Below are 18,080 nucleotides of genomic sequence, written 5' to 3'. Positions count from 1 at the left end.
GGGCATGCAAAACGGCAGCTTGGCGTCCCTGTGGCATTAAGAATGTGATTTCGGGTAAACCGCATCCCTGGGAGGGACTCTCGCACCCAGGCCCTGAGTGACCACAGACATCAGGACAGATACGACCAGGAGAGCCTGGACCTTACACACGCACAGGGAGGAGAAGACCGCTTCTGTGAATTTCAGGGATTTGGGGGTTTCTGTTGTTGCGCGAGTCAGGTGAAAGCTCTCCAGGAAAAAGCACAAGCTCTGTCTTTGCGTTGTTGACAGCTTCATGCTTGTATCTGGCCAGGCAGGAAAGGTGTGGCAGTCACCCTTTGGAGGCATCAGCCACAACAAGGGCGCTGACATCTGGATGTGGGGACAGGTGTCGAAGGAGAATCCACAGGCATATTCAGCCCTTGGTGCTCAGAAGGGCCTTCGAGGGCCCATCTTTCCCATCTCTGTCTCCTTGTGGTTACATCGCGAAGGTACCACAATGATGTACTTTCCCCACTGAAATCCGTATGTAGAAGGAAGGCGTCTTATGGGGCATATCCAGCATCGGGGGCTGTTTTCTGTGTTATCTCCCTAGTGACTTTGCACCCCCCGAGTCCTGCAGAGCCCCAGGCAACTCTGCTGTCTGGGGTGGGTGGGCTATGCCAGCTGTGGGCACAGAAGCGGGGCAGCGAGGAGGATGGTGACACCAGCCAGGGCGGGAGGCTCAGGCTTCTGCTAAGGAGTCACGTGTCCATGGCACATCTTAAGGCACATCTTACTTCTGTAGTAGGATCTGCCTTTTTGAGTTGCCTGGTCTCTAAATACTTTTCATGTGGAGTAGGGGGGTGGTGTGGATGCTGGATTTAGTGTCAGCTGTTCGAAAAAGACTTGAATCTCCTCTGAGGAATGTCTGACTCTTCCATTTGCACAAAAAATCCTTTGACGTGGGGACGCCTGGGTGGCTCAGTCGGTTAAGCCTCCGACTTCGGCTCAGGTCATGATCTCTCACGGTTCATGGGTTCGGGCCCCGTGTCGGGATCTGTGCTGATGGCTCAGAGCCTGGAGCCTGCTTCCGATTCTGGGTCTCCCTCTCTCTCTGCCCCTCTTCCACTCACTCTCTGTCTCTCTCAAAAATAAACAAACATTAAAAAAAAAAAAAAAAATCCTGTGGGGGCGCTCTGTTGAAACTTGGCTTTCCAATTTTATTTAAGGCCATTATGATTGTATGAAGTTTATAGATGGCAGTGTGATTAATAGAATCCCGTGACGTGGTTTGAAAACACCTGTTTTTAGAATCAAGGTGAAAGTCAGAACTGTAGCAGAGGGGTTTGAACTGATGTTGTTGTGGTGGCTTTTTGACAGCTGGGAACACCGGCATGTGGACATCCAGCGGCGGACGGAGGAGGCCAGATGGCTCTTGGGTCTCTGGGAAGGGGGTCACACGCAGTCTTCCTAGCCCCCGCGGTCCCAGGGCTCTGGGCGCCTGCCCTGCAGGCTGGAGAAGGGAAACCTTTGTTTTCACCTGTGGGTGCCCAAGCCCCGCTGGTGGCACCAGAGTGACCCAAAGAGGCACGTCCCCTTCAGTGCACACGGGGTCTCTTCTCCCCTCATCCCGGCTGCCCTGGGCCCCACCACCGAGGATGCAGCCCAGTCTGTGTGCAGCTTTCCCGGGATCTTGCCCTGGTGGGATGCGGGGAGGCAGAAAGAGGCTGTCGGGGAGGACAGGAGCCTGTGCGTGTGTGTGTCCACGTGTCTGTGTGTGCACGTGTGCCCCTTAGAGCTGCTGCCTCCCCACTGCTCCTCCCGGGCGTCTTCACGACTCTGCAGACAAAATGCTTTTGCTTTGGATCTCGGCATCGGTCTTGTCCTCCCTCAGATAGCCACGGCCCCGCTTTTCTATCTTTCCTTATTTTACCTGGTAAAACATTCCGATTCTCTAAACCTGTCTTCAGCCGATTTGGGGTGGTTGTTTCTTTTGTCCCTGTCACTACAGAAATGGTTTTTTCCGCCCAAACTTCGAAACAGAAGTCACTAATTTGTTTTGTACCAGAAAAATCCGTTTTAAGTGGATGCCAATCTGAGCCAATCCCTTTTTTTTTTAAAGTACACATAGTGGTTGTGATTGCACGCTCCAGCCGGGCGTTGTTACGTCATAGTGGAGGCTGAGTGTGCCCCTGTGGGCCCATCTCCGGCAGCTACCACGGGCTCGAACCTGTACACGGACGGGTTCTTCGACATTTGACTCAGAAACGCTCTGACTCCAGACTTCATCCTTCCTGCAAGGGGAGACTTTTCTCAGGACCGTGGGAAAGGAGGAGGGCGCTTTGGAGGACCCGCGTACCCCTTTGGTGTCATTTAGTAGCATCTCGTGCTCTGCCATTGTGGCATCGATTCACGCCTCAAGGCTGCCGTGGATTTGCTCTGTTACATGTCCCATTAGTTTCGTACGGTTGGTTTCCTGTCTTAGGAGACACGTGGGGGCCGGGGTGACCACCATCGGGACAGGACGGTGCCGCGTGCGGTTCTCTGTGCGCCACGTGGAATCAGTGTCCACGAGGGAAGTACCTTTCCAGGTTGATAACGCTGCAACGTCAGGCGGTCTGAAGTGCGTGTGTGTGTGCGCGTGCGCGTGTGCTTACGCACCTGGGCGCACGCTGTGTAGGATGTGTTTTCCTCCCCAGCCTAATAATATAATCTCGTCTCTGAGATCAGCTCCGGGATGTGGTTCAGTAGCATGGGCTTCAGCCTTCAAGGGAAGTGGGTTTGGACAGACTGTCTGATGGCGGTAGGTCCCCTCCTGCGTGCTCTTACCCGACGTCGTATCTGCCCACCGAGCTTCATGACATTGAAAGCATTGCTATCCTTCTGCTTTGTGCCTCCCCTACCCCACCCTCCTCCAGTCCCTCCTGCCATTCCTGGTCTCTGGGTGTTCTTTCTCCCAGTTATTATAGTCCACGTTCTTTACAAGGGTTGAAATTTCCTGACTTAAGGGCAACGTTGTCACTAGGGTCTTCATTGACTCTCTCAACTCTCGCTGACGCCAATTTGAGAAGAAATATATAAAAGGACTGACTTGACCCCTCACGCTGTATCTACCTGAGGACCTCTTGTGCACCTGGCAGTGCATTAAAGAGAGATTTAAGTATTTTTTTAAATGTTTGTTTATTTTTCAGAGAGAGGGAGAGCTCGAGCGGGGGAGGGGCAGAGAGTGAGGGAGACAGAGGACCCGAAGCGGGCTCTGTGCTGACAGCAGCGAGCCCGATGCGGGGCTCAAACTCCCACACTGCAAGATCATGACCTGAGCCGAAGTGGGACGCGTAAGCGACTGAGCCCCCCAGGTGCCCCACAGAGAGATCTAAACTTCATTTAGTCCTGGACTTCCTTGCTCACAGTGCGGGAAGGGGAACAGGACGGTAATGAGACTTCGTAATTGGTGGTCAAGCCAGCTCCCAGCTTATGCCTGTTTCGTCTCACGTTTTTCCTCTGCAGAGAGATACCTGGAAGACCACGAGCTGGTGGTCCAGGTGGAGAGCACCCTGGCAAGTGACAGCAAATTTTTATTTAGGAAGAATTACGCAAAATACGAGTTTTTCAAAAATCCTACGGTGAGTGTCTTCTCTTCGGGTCCGGGGTCTGGGACTCGTGAAATCTTGTGGCTGATGCTTGGGATTGACAGCAGCCGCTGCTACAGGGGTAGCAGATGGGTTTGGGAATCCGAGTGGCTATTTCACGGAGCAATCCACACCCTACACTTCATCTCTGGTGCTCTAGCTACATGCCTGCATACTGGCTGGAGGGAACTGGCGCCTTCCTCCACGGTAACAGAGGGAAAGGGGGTGAGCCTCCCTGGGTCGGGAGAGACGAGACGCCGCTTTTCAGCTAGAGCAAAAGTTCATGGTTAGATTGGAGCCAATCGGTGAAATACGTAGCATAATAAAAACTCAATGCTCTCCGCAAACAGCAAACACTGCCGTGTGGTTTGTGGAGGAATGCATTTCCAGGCATACTGGGCTGGTCTCCTCCATCTTTCTTTCCTTTTTATTGGGGGTGGGGCAGGGGGCACTAGTCCCGTGAGGTATCAGCACCGGGAGACCCGTGCCTGCCACAGCATGTGCTCCCGTCCCGAGTCACCAGGCCGAGCAGCCGTGACGCGGGCAGAAGACCCACCGTCCGTTTCTGGCTCAGGTGGTTTAGATGCTTTTTTTTGTTTGAAAGTTAGAAATTTGGTAACTAATTCTGCATAATGCACCAGAAGAGACTTTGTCGCGTCGCCGTGTTCCTCTGTGAGTTCCGAGGTCTCTGTCTTATGACGCGCACTGAGTTCCACTGTGTGGTGGCCCTTCGCCACGGTATGCGCTGTGAGGCAGGAGTCCACGTTGAACATGACGGATACTCCACAATCCCGAACTCACCATTTAAGGAAACAGTCCGACCTTTCAAAGCAGGTGCTTCCATCACGGGATAAGGGAGAAATAAGGACTGTGTTTTGTTTTGTTTTGTTTTGTTTTATTTTATTTTATTTTATTTTATTTTATTTTATTTTATTTTATTTTATTTTATTTTTATTATTTTATTCTATTTTATTTTATTTTACTTCATTTTGTTTTTATTTCATTTTAATTTCATTATTCACTTTTATTTTTTTAGTTTTAAATTTTTTAAATTTTTTTATGGTATTTCATTTTTTGGAATGTTTTATTTATTTTTGAGAGAGAGAGAGAGAGAGACAGCATGAGTGGGGGAGGGGCAGAGAGAGAGACACACAGAATCTGAAGCGGGCTCCAGGCTCCGAGCTGTCGGCACAGAGCCCGACGGAGGGGCTCGAACCCACGAACCATGGGATCATGACCTGAGCCGAAGTGGGATACTTAACCAACTGAGCCACCCAGGCGCCCCTTTCTTAATTTTTTTTTTTTTTTAACGAAGGACCATCATTTTAACTACAGACAGACGTCCGCGTGCCCTCAGGAACGTTTGCAGAACTAGCGCACCTGTGAGGAAGCTTCTCCCCACTTTGCCGCTAACCACGACTGTTTTCCTGTTTCCTTAGAATTTCTTCCCAGAACAGATGGTTACTTGGTGCCAGCAGCCCAACGGTGGTCACAACCAGCTGTTGCAGGTACTGGGCAAGGAGAGACTCACCGGAGCGGGTCTGGGTGGAGGTCCCCTCGCGCTGTGGCGGCAGCAGCTCTAAGGACCTTGACGGGGCTGCGCTCGTCACCCCCGCTCGCCGTGGCTCCTGCTGGCGCTCAGAGCAACTAGCGTGAATGTTGCCCTGGGAAGCATGTGCACCGCCAAGCTCCCTCAAAGCGAAACAAGCGCTCGTAGACAGGATAAGCTCCCTCCGGATTAGAAGTGGTGGGAGCGGGAGGGCAGGAGTGAGAAGCCGCGGCTGGCGGTCTCCTCGAGGCTCCCGGGTCAGGCCACCGCCCTGGGAATCTCTACAGACCTGCTGAGCCCACATCACCGTGGAAAAGGACTGGGCTGCCAGAAAACTCTTTGAAAGCTAGCGTGTTGTTCGTTATACGTGCTTTTGTCCCTGTTCACTGCCCCTGTGCCTCCTGAAGTCTGTTCCTAGAAAACTTGGCCTTCCCGCAGCCCCTTCCCGGTGCAGGGAGTCCCCGGGGCCCCTGCACCGATGGCCGGTCAGTCCTTCCGGGGAAGTCGGGAAAACGAATGTTATTGCCGCCGTGCCCCCAAAATGTGTCCATCTACAGCGTATTAGGTGAGAGAATATAGCACTCACAAAGGCAGCCAACGCTCTCCGGGTGGCACCAAGTAGAAAAGAAAGGCCCGCTCGCTCCCATTGTGTTTCAATACTAATTATGTTTCCCGCCACAGCCAGTCAGGCGGGGTTTTTTGGTGTTTGAAAGGGAAGCTGCCCTTTGAGAACGCTTGGTCGGACCAGAAAAGAGCGTTGTGCCGATTGACAGGATGTCGGGATGTCAGGGAGGCCAGTGGGACACATCTGCCCGAATTCTCCTGTGGCAGCGTTGCCTGACTTCTTCCACAGAACTTTCTCAACTGCAGTAGCTGTCCTGAAATTCAGGGGTTTTTGCACGTGAAGGATCTGGGGAAGAAGTCGTGGCGAAAGTTGTACGTGTGTTTGCGGAGATCGGGCCTCTACTGCTCCACTAAAGGAGTGTCAAAGGTGAGTTCGTTGTTGGTTTTTTTGTTTCTTTTAAATGTTTCTTTTGAGAGACAGAGGGAGGGCAAGGGGCAGAGAGAGAGAGAGAGAGAGAGAGAGAGAGAATCCCAAGCAGAGCCCGGTGCGGGGCCCAAACTCACAAACCATGAGATCGTGACCTGAGCCGAGATCAAGTGTCAGACACTTGACTGACTGAGCCACCCGGGCGCCCCAAAGGTGAGGTTTAAAGCCACCACCGCCTCCGTCACACCAGGCCAGCAGGGTTCGCAGTGGACACAGCTTCGCTTTAAAATGTGCCCAAGGCCCCTCCAAGCTCGTATTGACTTGTGAAGCGAACTCCGAGCTCCTGGCCCGCTCGTCTCCCTCAGAAACCAGGCGACAACACAGACAGCAACACCCCTTCGCTGCGCCCCCGGCTGGCCAGCCCCGGCCCCCTCTGTGGCTTGGGAGCAGAGTGTCCTTAGCGGCCTGAGTCCCTGGAAGAGGCTGCCTCAGTTTCCATAGTTTGGAAGTTAGCCTCCAAGGTGGCCATAAGGACAGCCGCCAACCTAATACGTGCTAATACAGGAGGGGGAGGGGCTGATGGGACCCCAAGTTGGGGGGGGGGGTTGTTTGGCGAGGGCCAGGTGGGTTTGGTCCTAACTTAGCGCTTACTTTACACGATGGTTGCAGTCTGTAGAGCGGCAGAGGGGAAAGAGCCACATTGAGAGTGTGCGCAGCCTGCCCTCTGTTGAGGAGCACGTGAGAACATTCGCTCTTGGCCGTGCCTGAGACGTTCTCCCCTGTGAACCTGACCACCCTTTTTTTCCCAGGAGCCCAGACACCTGCAGCTGCTGGCGGGCTTGGAGGACAGCAGCATATTCTCCCTGATCGCCGGCAGGAAGCAGTACTGCGCCCCCACGGACTATGGCTTCTGCATAAAGGTAGCCCGCCTCTCCCACCACCCCCCCCCCGCCCCACACCCCCGCACCCCTGTCCCGTCCCGGGGCTGCCACGCCCTGATGGCATCCCGCTGGAGACTTGGGAACTAGCCAACAAATGCCTTCCTTGGCGGTGGGGGTTTTTGGTTTATTTTCTAACAAACAGAGTTTCCCAGTGAATTTATCCATCCCTCTGTGCTTATGGTGTGTCAATCCTTGGGTAGCTAGCGACTCAGAGAAAAGCAGGGAATATGATGGAAAATGCGAGTCAATGGGCTCAGTGGCTTAGTGACCCGCCGCCCATCACTTGGGTGGCCTCCAGGGTACCGAGTGAGCCAACACTTTCCGTATGAGCTTCCAGTCACCAGGATGGTATGTGTGCCCACAGCCCTGCCCTGCCTCTGTGCACATGTGTGTGAGAGGACACTGTGTATGAGAGGACATGTTCACATATACCTCTCACACACCTCTATGGGAACACACAGAGGTACACACATACGCTCAGATGCACATACACATATGCACACACCTACATGAACACAGATATGCACACACACACGCACCTACATCGATATAGAGATGCACACGTGTGTATATATGTACACATACATATGCACACATACATGCACACTCATACACAATATGCACGCACAAATACACATGCACACCTACATGAATACAGATACATGCACACACGTGTACATAGGCATGCACAAATACATGTGCGTACACACATGCACACCTATCATCGATACAGATGCACACACATGCATATATGTATACACACATATGCACACACAAACACACATGCATACTCATACACAATATACACACACAAATGCATGGGCACACGTGCACACACGTACTATGCACACACATGCACACCTACGTGAATACAGATACATGCACACACAAGTGTACATGTGCACCCACAAACACACATGCACACATATACATATACGTACACCTGTATATTCGCACACAAACACACATGCACACTCATACACATTATGCACACACACGCACACCTATGTGAATACAGATACATGCACACACACGTGTACATGTACAAATACACGTGCACACACATGCATATACATACACCTGCATATGCACACACAAACACACATGCACACTCATACACAATATGCACACACAAATACATGGGCACACACGTGCACACATGTACTATGCACACGCACGCACACCTACGTGAATACAGATACACGCACACACAAGTGTACATGTGCAAACACAAACAGACGTGCACACACATACATATACGTACACCTGTATATGCACACAGAAACACACATGCACATACACAATAGGCACACGCACGCACACCTACGTGAATACAGATATATGCACACACACGTGTACATGTGCATGCACAAATACACGTACACACACATGCATATACATACACCTGTATGTGCACATGCAAATACATGGGCACACATATACACATACTGTGCACACACAAGTACACATGCAGGCATGAGCATACGTGTGCACATGCACACACACCCCTGGTGAGGTGGTGGCGATGTTGGTCATCATCATGGTAGCACTGTTTCCCGCACACTCGCTGTGCACTGGGTGCTGTGCTCAGGGTCCCCCTCCGTCTTACTGCATCTTCCCAGGTGCTCACAGGTAGTACCTGCACCAGCCCCGGTGCTCACGTCCGGTTGCCATGAGTGTGCCAGGAGTCCCCCGGCCGGGCTGACCTCTGAGCCAGATTTCCACGCCGTCCCAAGGAGAGGTCAGGGAGCAGGGGGCGCGTTGCTCCCTAAAATACCAGCTGCGGCTTCACTCGGTGAAGCTTCTTGGGGTCGCAAGTAGTGGGAGTCCTAGGGCCCGAGGTGCGGGGGAGGCACCGGGAGGGCTGCAGCGGGGTGGGGGGGCTATTGGAACTCAGGTGGTCGGTGCCCCTCCCTTCCCCCCGGCTTGCACCTGTAGCAGTTGCCCCCATCGCCAGGTAAGCCCTGCCTCTGCGTGGGTGCACTTGCCGTCCCTGCACGGTGGCAGCTGTGACGGTGACCCCCCGCTGACCCCAGGCCGCTCGTCCACCCCAGTCCCCTTCTCTGGGGTGACACCACCCTCTCTGGGCTGCCCGTGGGGCCACTCAGATATGCCCTCGGGGGCTTCTCCCCTCGCTGGCTGAGCCCTGCAGGGGCACTTCCTCGGCCGCCACCTCGGTGTTCCGGGGAGGCCACCGCACATCTTTTTATCTGGACTCTCCTGTCAAATCCAGCCTTCCCTCCACAGAGCAGGATGTTCCCTTGTCCCTGCGGCCACCGCCTTGTCTTGGGAGATTTGCTGTCCTGTGTCTGTTCTCTGAGACTCCCTGTTGGAGGGTGGCTGAGCCCTCAGCTGCGCGATGGGGGCTAGGCGGAGGCGCCCTCTCTGGTGACACCTCCTGCTGCTGCCCACCGTGTGCATACAGCCCTGCCGTCACACGGGCACGTTCCACACTCACTGCGTCATCGCTCACCGGGTCATCACTTGCCTCCTTCAGCCCAACAAAGTCAGGAGCGAGACGAAGGAGCTGCGGCTGCTGTGTGCCGAGGACGAACAGGGCAGAACTTGCTGGATGACGGCGTGCAGGCTCCTCAAGGTGCGTGGCGAGTCCTCCCGGTGTCTCGGCAGCCCGGCGCACCCGCACGTCTGTCCGGACAGGGTCTCGAAGCTTCTCACAGAGGCTTCACATTCGAGAAGTCGGAGCCAGGGCGCCTGCGTGGCTCAGTCAGCTCAGCGTCTGACTGGTGACTTCGGCTCAGGTCATGATCTCGCGGTCCACAAGTTCGAGCCCCGCGTCGGGCTCTGTGCTGACAGCTCAGAGCCTGGAGCCTGGAGCCTGCTTTGGATTCTGTGTGTCTCTCTCTCTGCCTCTTCCCCGCTCACACTCTGTCTCTTTCTCTCAAAACTAAATAAACGTTAAAAACGTGTTTCTTAAAAAAAATTTTTTTTCTTTAATTATTAAAAAACAATAAGAAAAAAACAAACTAGTTAGACCTAGAAGTCAAAGAGAAGTTGTTCCAGCGAATTATTGGAACCGCGAGCAGTATTGGGGCCTCCTGAAGAGAGAGAACGTACGTTTTCTTTCTTTGGCCTTAATTTCATGATCTTTTTATACTGTTTTGAAAGGGATCCTTAGATCATTGATTTTAAGGCTTAACGTTCTCAACTGTGTTTCAGACTAGAACTCTGCCTCTTAAATTCTAGCTTAGTTGCTGTTTGTCACGTTTGTGTAATTACTGGGTTCAAAACTAATACGTACATACATGTACATGCACACTGCACACACATATCCGTTTAGAGAAACACATATGCACGTGCACACGCGCATGCGTGTTATTAGCTCAGACAATGTCAGAGTAATTTACGCCTTCTTCATATTGATTCTTTGATCCTTCTGAATTATTATGCTTTATTATCTGCATCAGGACTTCCTGCCTCAAAATCTGACCCATATGACGTTATTCTCGCTACCTCAGTGTTTTCTGCTTAGTGTTCACACGGCTTTTCTCTTCCCCTCATCTCTGCTGCCTTTCCGGGTCCTTACGCTTAGAGCTTGTCTCTGTTACAAACATAACGTAATTGTCTTTCTCCTCTGATAATCTTCATGTTCTCATTGGAGTGTTTGTTGGGAAGCATAGCATTTCGATTATTAATATTTGTGCTTAAATTCACCACTGACTATTTTCACTTCGTCCTGCCAGCCTGTCTTCTCCATTTAAAAAAAAATTTGGTTGGGGGGGGCCAGAGGAGACTCCTCAATTATTTTTATTTTTTTATTTTTTAATTTTTTTAATTTTTTAAAGTTTATTTTGAGAGAGAAAGGTAGTGCGAGCAGGGGAGGGGCAGAGAGAGAGGGAGGGAGAGAGAATCCCAGTCGGGTTCTGCACTGTTAGCGCAGAGCCTGATGCGCAGCTCGATCTCACGCACTGCGAGGTCATGACCGGAGCCAAAATCGAGAGTCGGAGGCTTAACCGACTGAGCCACCCAGGCGCCCCTATCCGGCACTTTTATTCTGGAACCAAGGACACACTGTAGGGTTGGAGCTGGGAACGCGTCACCCACCCTGCAGGAGACAGAAGGGAAGTGCAGCCCTCTTGGTAGCCTTGTCCTCACCTGCTCCTTTTCCTTGTCTGTGTGGTGGGAGCGGGGAACTGGAGCGTAGGCTGGGCGGCCGCAAGCGTGGGGGACCCTGCTTCTCGCCAGGGCACAGGCAGCGTGACCCAGCGAGCCGGTCGGGCAGTGAGCCTGGTGCTTGGGAAGAACGCCATTGGGAACAGGTTGTGTGCCTTCGAATCCAGATTCCTTACTTTACCAGGATCCTGAGCAACTTGCCTCCCTTCCCTGTTCACATCTGTTGTCAGACGGGGACAGAGGACACATTCCCTAAAAAGAAGAGTCTCGAACGAGACAGCAGCATAAAGCCTTTGGGACCGTACTTGGCCCATAGCAGCATTCAGTAGGGTTCATTGTTCTCAGTTGATTACATCGTCACTGCGTGCTTATCCCTTGCCCAACAACATGAGCAAGCCAGTCAGCCACTGGCGTCTGGGGGGTGGGGGGCGGGTGGTGGTGACAGTCACGCAGGACCCAGGCAGTGTGCCGCATTGCACATGTGTCCGTCGGCTCACAGAGGCGGCTGGGGCACCGCTCAGCACTGCCCTTCGCCACCATGGGTTTGCCACGTTCCGGGGCTTGTGGGGCTCACGCGGCCCCTGTGACCGACTCTGGCCTTTCCTCCGCAGTACGGGATGCTCCTGTACCAGAACTACAGGATCCCGCCACAGAGGAAGCCCCTGCTCCCCTCCTTCCAAACGCCAGTGGTGAGTCTCTGGAAGGCATCACAGTGCTTTGTACACAGATGGTTTCAGGCGAGGTTGCTTGGAAAAGCTCCAGAATGAGCTCGTGCATCTCAGGGAAGCTGGTCTACACTACCCATTCCCCTGCCCGGGAGGCGGATCTTGTCTTCTCAGCAGCGTGACTGCTGGGGACTGACCCCCCGCCCCTCCACCATCCTGCATGCCCCTGAAGCCTATTCAGGGAGGTGACTCTGTTCAAGTGGTCAGAGACTGTCACCGGCAACGTCCGGCTCTCACCCCTGTTCAGCCGTGGCGCCTGTGGGTGCTGTAGACCGTTACGCGAGAACCTTCCCTGGTGGGAACCTAGAGATCATCGTGAACGTCCTTGTTCCCGGGACATACTCCGCTTCCCAAAGTGCAGGAACGACTTGGTCCTCTCCAAACCTAATCTTAAAGCTCCTTCAGGTCCGTGCCTGGGAGACGTCGTAGGTCACAGGGGGGTCCGCGCCTCGCCCTGAATCAGGACTTGGTGTCTGGTGAGGGCTGAGCTCCCCACGGCATTCCCACCCCTTGATGGTCCTGGCCCGGGCAGGTCACCTGTGAGGGACCCCACAGTCCAAGCCCTTCGGCACCCACAGCCTCACCAGCGGCATTAGAGGCCACAAGGGGACTGGAGCGTTTCTCCTTCTCCTCAAGAGAAACCAAAGCCGTCCTTAGCTCCAGAGTGCGCCCCACTTCCGAACCCTGGAGTGGGGAGGTGGGACATTGCCATCACCCTTTCCTGGCCACCTTTAGGACAGTGTTGCGTTCCCATGTGCGGCTGAGGCCTCCTTCCCTACGTCGTAGGAACTTGCCCTTTCCTTCCAGCGCAGCGTCTCTGAGAACTCCCTCGTGGCCATGGATTTTTCCGGGCAAACAGGAAGAGTGATCGAGAACCCGGCCGAAGCCCAGAGTGCAGCCCTGGAGGAAGGCCACGCCTGGAGGGTAAGGGCAGGCCCCCTCGTGCGTGGCACCCCCCGCTGGTCTCCCCAAAGAGTGATCCTCTCTGGGGGTGTCGTCAGGGGAGGGGAGGGCGGCCTCTGAGGCTCAGATGGGGGGAAGCAGTTGGCGCGTGGGGTCTCCTCCGCGTCCCCAGCGCCCATGCGCCCCACTGGCTCCCGGAGGAGGCGCGGGACAGGAGCAGAGCCCTGTGACCTCTTGGGTCCCGCTCGGAGCTGCTCTTGCTGGTGGGCGGTCTGTGGCCATGTGTGGGCAGCACGGAGCCCACCCCGATGAGGCCGACAGACGTTGCACATCATGGCTCGGCAACTAACCAGCTTCGTGGGCCCGGACGGTCTCCTCCCTTGAAGGCTCACGTTCTGACTTCCAGAAATCAGAACATCACCCTGACTGCAGACTTTCTAAGATTTACACACAACATGTGAACCACGAACCCACCGCTCTGGCTCAGAAAGTTCCGTGAACCTGAGCTTCAGAGCGTGTGGAGAATTCTCTGGAGCCCGTGTTTCCAGGCCTGCCTGAGTTCAGTGGCTCAGGCTTTTTTTTCCCAAAACTTACCAGGAATTTCACTGTGTGTGCCTTCCGAATCCCCCGGGATGCGTCTGTTTTTAAAACCGTGGTCAGGGGTTGCTTGGGTGTCTCCGTCGGTTGAGCGACTTCGGCTCAGGTCATGATCTCACAGTTTGTGGGTTCAAGCCCTGTGTCGGGCTGTGCTGGCAGCCCAGAGCCCGCTTCAGATCCTCTGCCCCTCCCACACTCCCACTCTCTCCCTCAAAAATGAATAAAAGACATTAAAAACAAAACAACGGTGGTCAGACATGGAGGGTGGCAGGTGGCTGTTGCTCCGTGGTCATCCTTCCCCGCCCCAGGTATGTGTCCTCGGTGGCTGGCGGGCTGCATCCGTCCACTGTCCTAGTGCTAACACGGGCATTTCTTCTGCAGAAACGGAGTACACGGATGAATATCCTCAGCAGCCAAAGCCCCCTCCAGCCGTCCACCCTGAGTACGGGTAAGCACAGCATGCCGGCCTGGGACTTTTCCTCGTAAAGCTCCCATTCCCCCACCTCCACCCCCCGAGCTTCTCCAAGCCTCCAGGCCCCGCAGGCACCACGAGTGGTGCAGCCGTGGGCATCGGGTCCCCCGCCGATCACGAGTGCGCTGTGCCTTCACGGGAGCCATTCTGTGGACGGGCCAGGACCCTCCCCTCCTCTGTCTTCCCTCCCACAGTGATTCATCGGACACAGCACTGGTTTCATGGCCACATCTCCAGGGAGGAGTCACACAGGATCATTAAGCAGCAGGGGCTGGTGGACGGGTAAGGAGGCGCCGTCCGGGAGCGGGCATCTGCTGAGGTTTCGTTGTGCGAGCACGTATTTCTCAGAGATCTGGGTGGTGGGCAGTCCTTACAGCCTCCTGTGAAAGAGGAGGTGTGGCTCAGGGTCAGTGTGTGTCGGGCCGGGCACAGCCAGTGAGTGTGGCAGAGGGAGGATCGCAGCCCATCCTGTCCGCCCATCCATTACCAAGTTCTGCCTCTTGGCGGAAATACAGACAGAGAACACGGCCAGTTACTATTTTTTGGGGGGACGGGGGGTAGGTATTTTGAGAGAAAGCATGTGAGCAGGGGAAGGGCAGAGAGAGAGGAGAGAGGGAATCCCAAGCAGGACCTACGCCATCAGCACAAAAGCCCGGTGTCGGGACTCGATCTCGCGGAACCATGAGATCATGACGTGAGTTGAAACCAAGAGTCAGACGCTCGACTGCCTGAGCCACCCAGGCATCCCACAAGCCAGTTATTTTTCACTAATAAAGCAGTGGCAGTGGAAGAAAAATAGTTTTGCCCACCCCTTTCAGTGTGTGCATTTTATCAGCCAGATTGTGCCGAGAACAAACAGCTACAGACTTTGGTGGCTTCGAGCTCACGGCGGGAGTCGGTGGAGCCTGTCCTCACGTGGGCCAGCCGGCGGGGGGCGGGTGTTGCCACTGGATGGGGAGATGGGCACGTGTGCCAACGGGTTATCCTGGGGTCACTCACACTGGAGCCGTCACGGGTCCCGGGAGTACGAGAGGTCAAACCCCAGTGCACAAGTACTTTTAAGGGCTAATATCCCATCGGCCGCGGCACCCCTCCCGCCCCAGTCTTGCTCAGCATGGCTCTGGTTTCCCTGCCTTTCTTTTTTTACAAGTTTAATTATGGGAATTTTAAAAAGTTACCCAAGGGAGAAGAGTATAGTGAGCCCCCACTTAATCCTTGCTGGTTTTATCAGTTCGCTAATTTCAGTTTGTCTGTTTCCCTTCCCACCATTGTTGGTTTCTCCTCCACTCCTCCTCCCTGGGTCCTCCTAGAATATTTTAAAATTAAAATCCCAGACATTCCACATTTTTACCAGTAAACGTAGTTAGTGTGTCTCTAAAAAATAAAGACCGCTGTCTTTTGACACAGCCACAAAATCATTGTTACCCTTAATGCAATAAACAAGAATTCCTTAATATCATCTAAAATCCAATCTGTGTTCAAACTTCCCTAATTGTTGCCAAAAAAAAAAAAAAATCCTCTACATTGAGCTGGTTCAAATCGGGACCAACAAATTGCCTTTGGTTGCTAGATCTTTCGGGTCTCCTCAGATACCACCGTCTCCCTCTGCTTTTCTACTGTGGCTCTTTCTTGCGTGTCTGTGTGTGGGAGGAGCGGGTGGGTTGCTAGCCGTGCACTTGTGGTTCCTCGAATACCGTCTTCTGTCTCCCTTGTTCCCTGTCACGCGATAGATGGAGCAGCACGTGAATGCACGTGTGTGTACATGTATGTATCTATATGCCCTTGTGTGGTAGTGTGTGTGTGTGTGTGTGTGTTTATACCTGTGTGTGTGAATGCACATGTGTATGTGCATATATGTGTGTGTGTGTCTATATGCCCTTGTATGGCCGTGTGTATGTGGGTACCTGTGTCTGTGAATGCACATGTGTGTGTACCTATATGTTTGTGTGCGTCTATATGCCCTTGTGTGGTCATGTGTGTGTGTGTACCTATGTGTGAATGCATGTGTGTGCGTGTTTGTGTGTGTCTATATGCCCTGGTGCGGTCGTGTGTGTGTGTGTATGTGTGTGTGTGTGTGTGTGTACCTGTGTGTGTGAATGCATGTGTGTGTGCATGTGTATGTATGTGTCTATATGCACGTGTGTTCCTGTGCACCCAGATACACAAAATGTGTACGTGTGTATATGTGTGTGCACGTGCCTGTGTCCGCGTATGTATGCGTGGGCAGGTGTATGCACGCACTCTCACGCCCCACCAACCCGCAGACTCCTGCAGAGGGTGAGCTCCCTGCCCCCTTCCCCTCTGCCCGCAGCCCACCCCACAACCTGGAGAAGGATCTTTCCAGGGGCAAATCTACCTGTGTCTTCCCCTCTGCGAAAATACTCCTGGTGGCTCATGTCATTTCCTGCAGCATCTCTGGCTCTGTCCCCGACCCTCCCCACCCCTACCCCTCCGCAGCCCCCTGTCTCCACCTCCCTCTGTCTGTACCCCACTCCTCCACTGGCGGAAGGAAACTTCTTTGTCCAGATTTGAGTTCTTTGTAGCTTTCCCTTCCCCCAGGGCAGAGAGAGGGGTCCCGTCCCGGGGCTCACGCAGCACTGTTCAGAGCCCTAGCAGTGCTCGCCAGCCACGGAGGAATATCTGTATACACCTCCTCAGATTTGACCAGTGCCCCTGTCAATCCTGGAAGCCAAGGTTCGTCCGTGGCTTCTGCTAGCTGTGTGACCCTGGGGAACCTGCTGACTTCTCTGTGTCCCACTTTCCACATCATGAAATGAGGACAGGGCGCCCGGGTGGCTCAGTCGGTTGAGCGTCCGCCTCTTGGTGTCAGCTCAGGTCATGAGCCCAGGGTCGTGGGATTGAGCCCTGCGTCACAGTGTGGGGCCTGCTGGGGCTTCTCTCTCTCCCTCTTCCCCTCCCCTGCTCACATTCTCTCCTCCTCTTTCTCAAAGAAAAAAAAGAAATAAATGAGGACGTTGACAGGGTCACCATTGGGGCTGAATGAGTCCATGTGTGCAGTGACTGTGACCGTGCTGTGACCCAGATCACGGTCAGGCCCTGGCATAGCCTGCTAGCTCCTGGGTCTCCACAAGCGCACTGGTGAGCACATCTTAAGGGCCTCCCCCCTGTACCTCGTCCTCACCACGTTCCTCTCTGTGCTGCGTTCAAGACTTCCTGACCCGGCCGCGTGTCGTGACACATAGTCTTCCCCGCGGCCTGTCTTTACGCAGGGTCTGGGGTTTGCTGGTGGCGATCGCTGTCCCCTCGGGCTCCCACGGGCCGTGCGCTGTCGTGCACGGGTCCATTTTCCCGGCGGCCAGTCTCCTTGTCGGGGCTGTGGGACGGGCGTCACGGAGCTGATCCGTGGCAGGTCTGGGAATCTTGCGGACTGCCAAGCCACGCGCTTTTCAGCCCACAGGCTCTGAGTTAGTAATCACTGCCGGCAGGTGGCTGTTGGGCATGACCTATAAAACCCAAGCCTTTGGGGTTGCCTCAGGATTTCCCCGGGTCGAGCCCAAACACAGGCAGTGGGACAGTGCCCATTCCCCTGGCTACTCTGGGGCCACGAAGTGACAGGGAGCTAATAACTAAGGTGACAGAGACACTGAGCTTTCCCTGTCAGACAGCCTGGAGTCCTAGAAGCTCCTGGGCTTCTCCCGGAAGGATGGATTCTTTGGAACGAAATCACCCTGAAGGCAGATCTTTGACGTAGACAAAGAACTGGGTGTGCGGTTCTGCCCAGGGGAGGGGGTAGGCCCCCTGGCCCCCTCGAGGTGCTGTGTGACGCCCACACCCCACGTGGGTCCTGCGATTCTTAGCACCGTCCCCCCCTGCCCACCCCTCGAGTCGTGGGACGCAGCTCTGGCTGGCGTCTCCCAGACGGTGTTCTGAAGAACATGCCTTCTGGAAATTCTAGAACACAGGGGTATGTGGTCCCCGTAAGGCTGGAAAACTGAGCTGGAGCCCCCAGGCGCTCACAGTGAGTGTTCCCATTTTAAAGGCTCTGAGAAGACCCGTAGTAAAATAAAACATTTACTTGCTTTTTTAAAAAAAATACTAATTTTTGAGAGAGAGAAAACACAACCAGGAGAGGGGCAGAGAGAGAGAGAGAGAGAGAGAGAGAGAATCCCAAGCAGGCTCTGCACTGTGAACACAGAGCCCGACGCAGGGCTGGATCCCAC

General features: G+C 54.1%; 1 protein-coding gene across 8 annotated transcripts in view; it reads left to right on the top strand.

The window, feature by feature from the left end:
- GRB10 (growth factor receptor bound protein 10) overlaps positions 1 to 18,080 on the top strand; it is a 191,161-nt gene that overhangs the window by 168,582 nt on the left and 4,499 nt on the right. For all 8 annotated transcript variants that reach the window (XM_042914000.1, XM_042913974.1, XM_042913990.1 and 5 more), the window contains 9 exons: positions 3,469 to 3,584; positions 5,030 to 5,098; positions 5,993 to 6,130; positions 6,940 to 7,050; positions 9,569 to 9,667; positions 11,814 to 11,891; positions 12,735 to 12,851; positions 13,809 to 13,875; positions 14,094 to 14,181. In XM_042914000.1, coding sequence (XP_042769934.1) covers positions 3,469 to 3,584; positions 5,030 to 5,098; positions 5,993 to 6,130; positions 6,940 to 7,050; positions 9,569 to 9,667; positions 11,814 to 11,891; positions 12,735 to 12,851; positions 13,809 to 13,875; positions 14,094 to 14,181 — 883 coding nt within the window. The remainder of the gene's footprint in view (positions 1 to 3,468; positions 3,585 to 5,029; positions 5,099 to 5,992; positions 6,131 to 6,939; positions 7,051 to 9,568; positions 9,668 to 11,813; positions 11,892 to 12,734; positions 12,852 to 13,808; positions 13,876 to 14,093; positions 14,182 to 18,080) is intronic.

The sequence above is a fragment of the Panthera leo genome, chromosome A2, assembly GCF_018350215.1.
Source record: "Panthera leo isolate Ple1 chromosome A2, P.leo_Ple1_pat1.1, whole genome shotgun sequence".
Classification (NCBI taxonomy): Eukaryota; Metazoa; Chordata; class Mammalia; order Carnivora; family Felidae; genus Panthera; species Panthera leo.
This window is presented reverse-complemented; position numbering and strand designations above follow the sequence as displayed.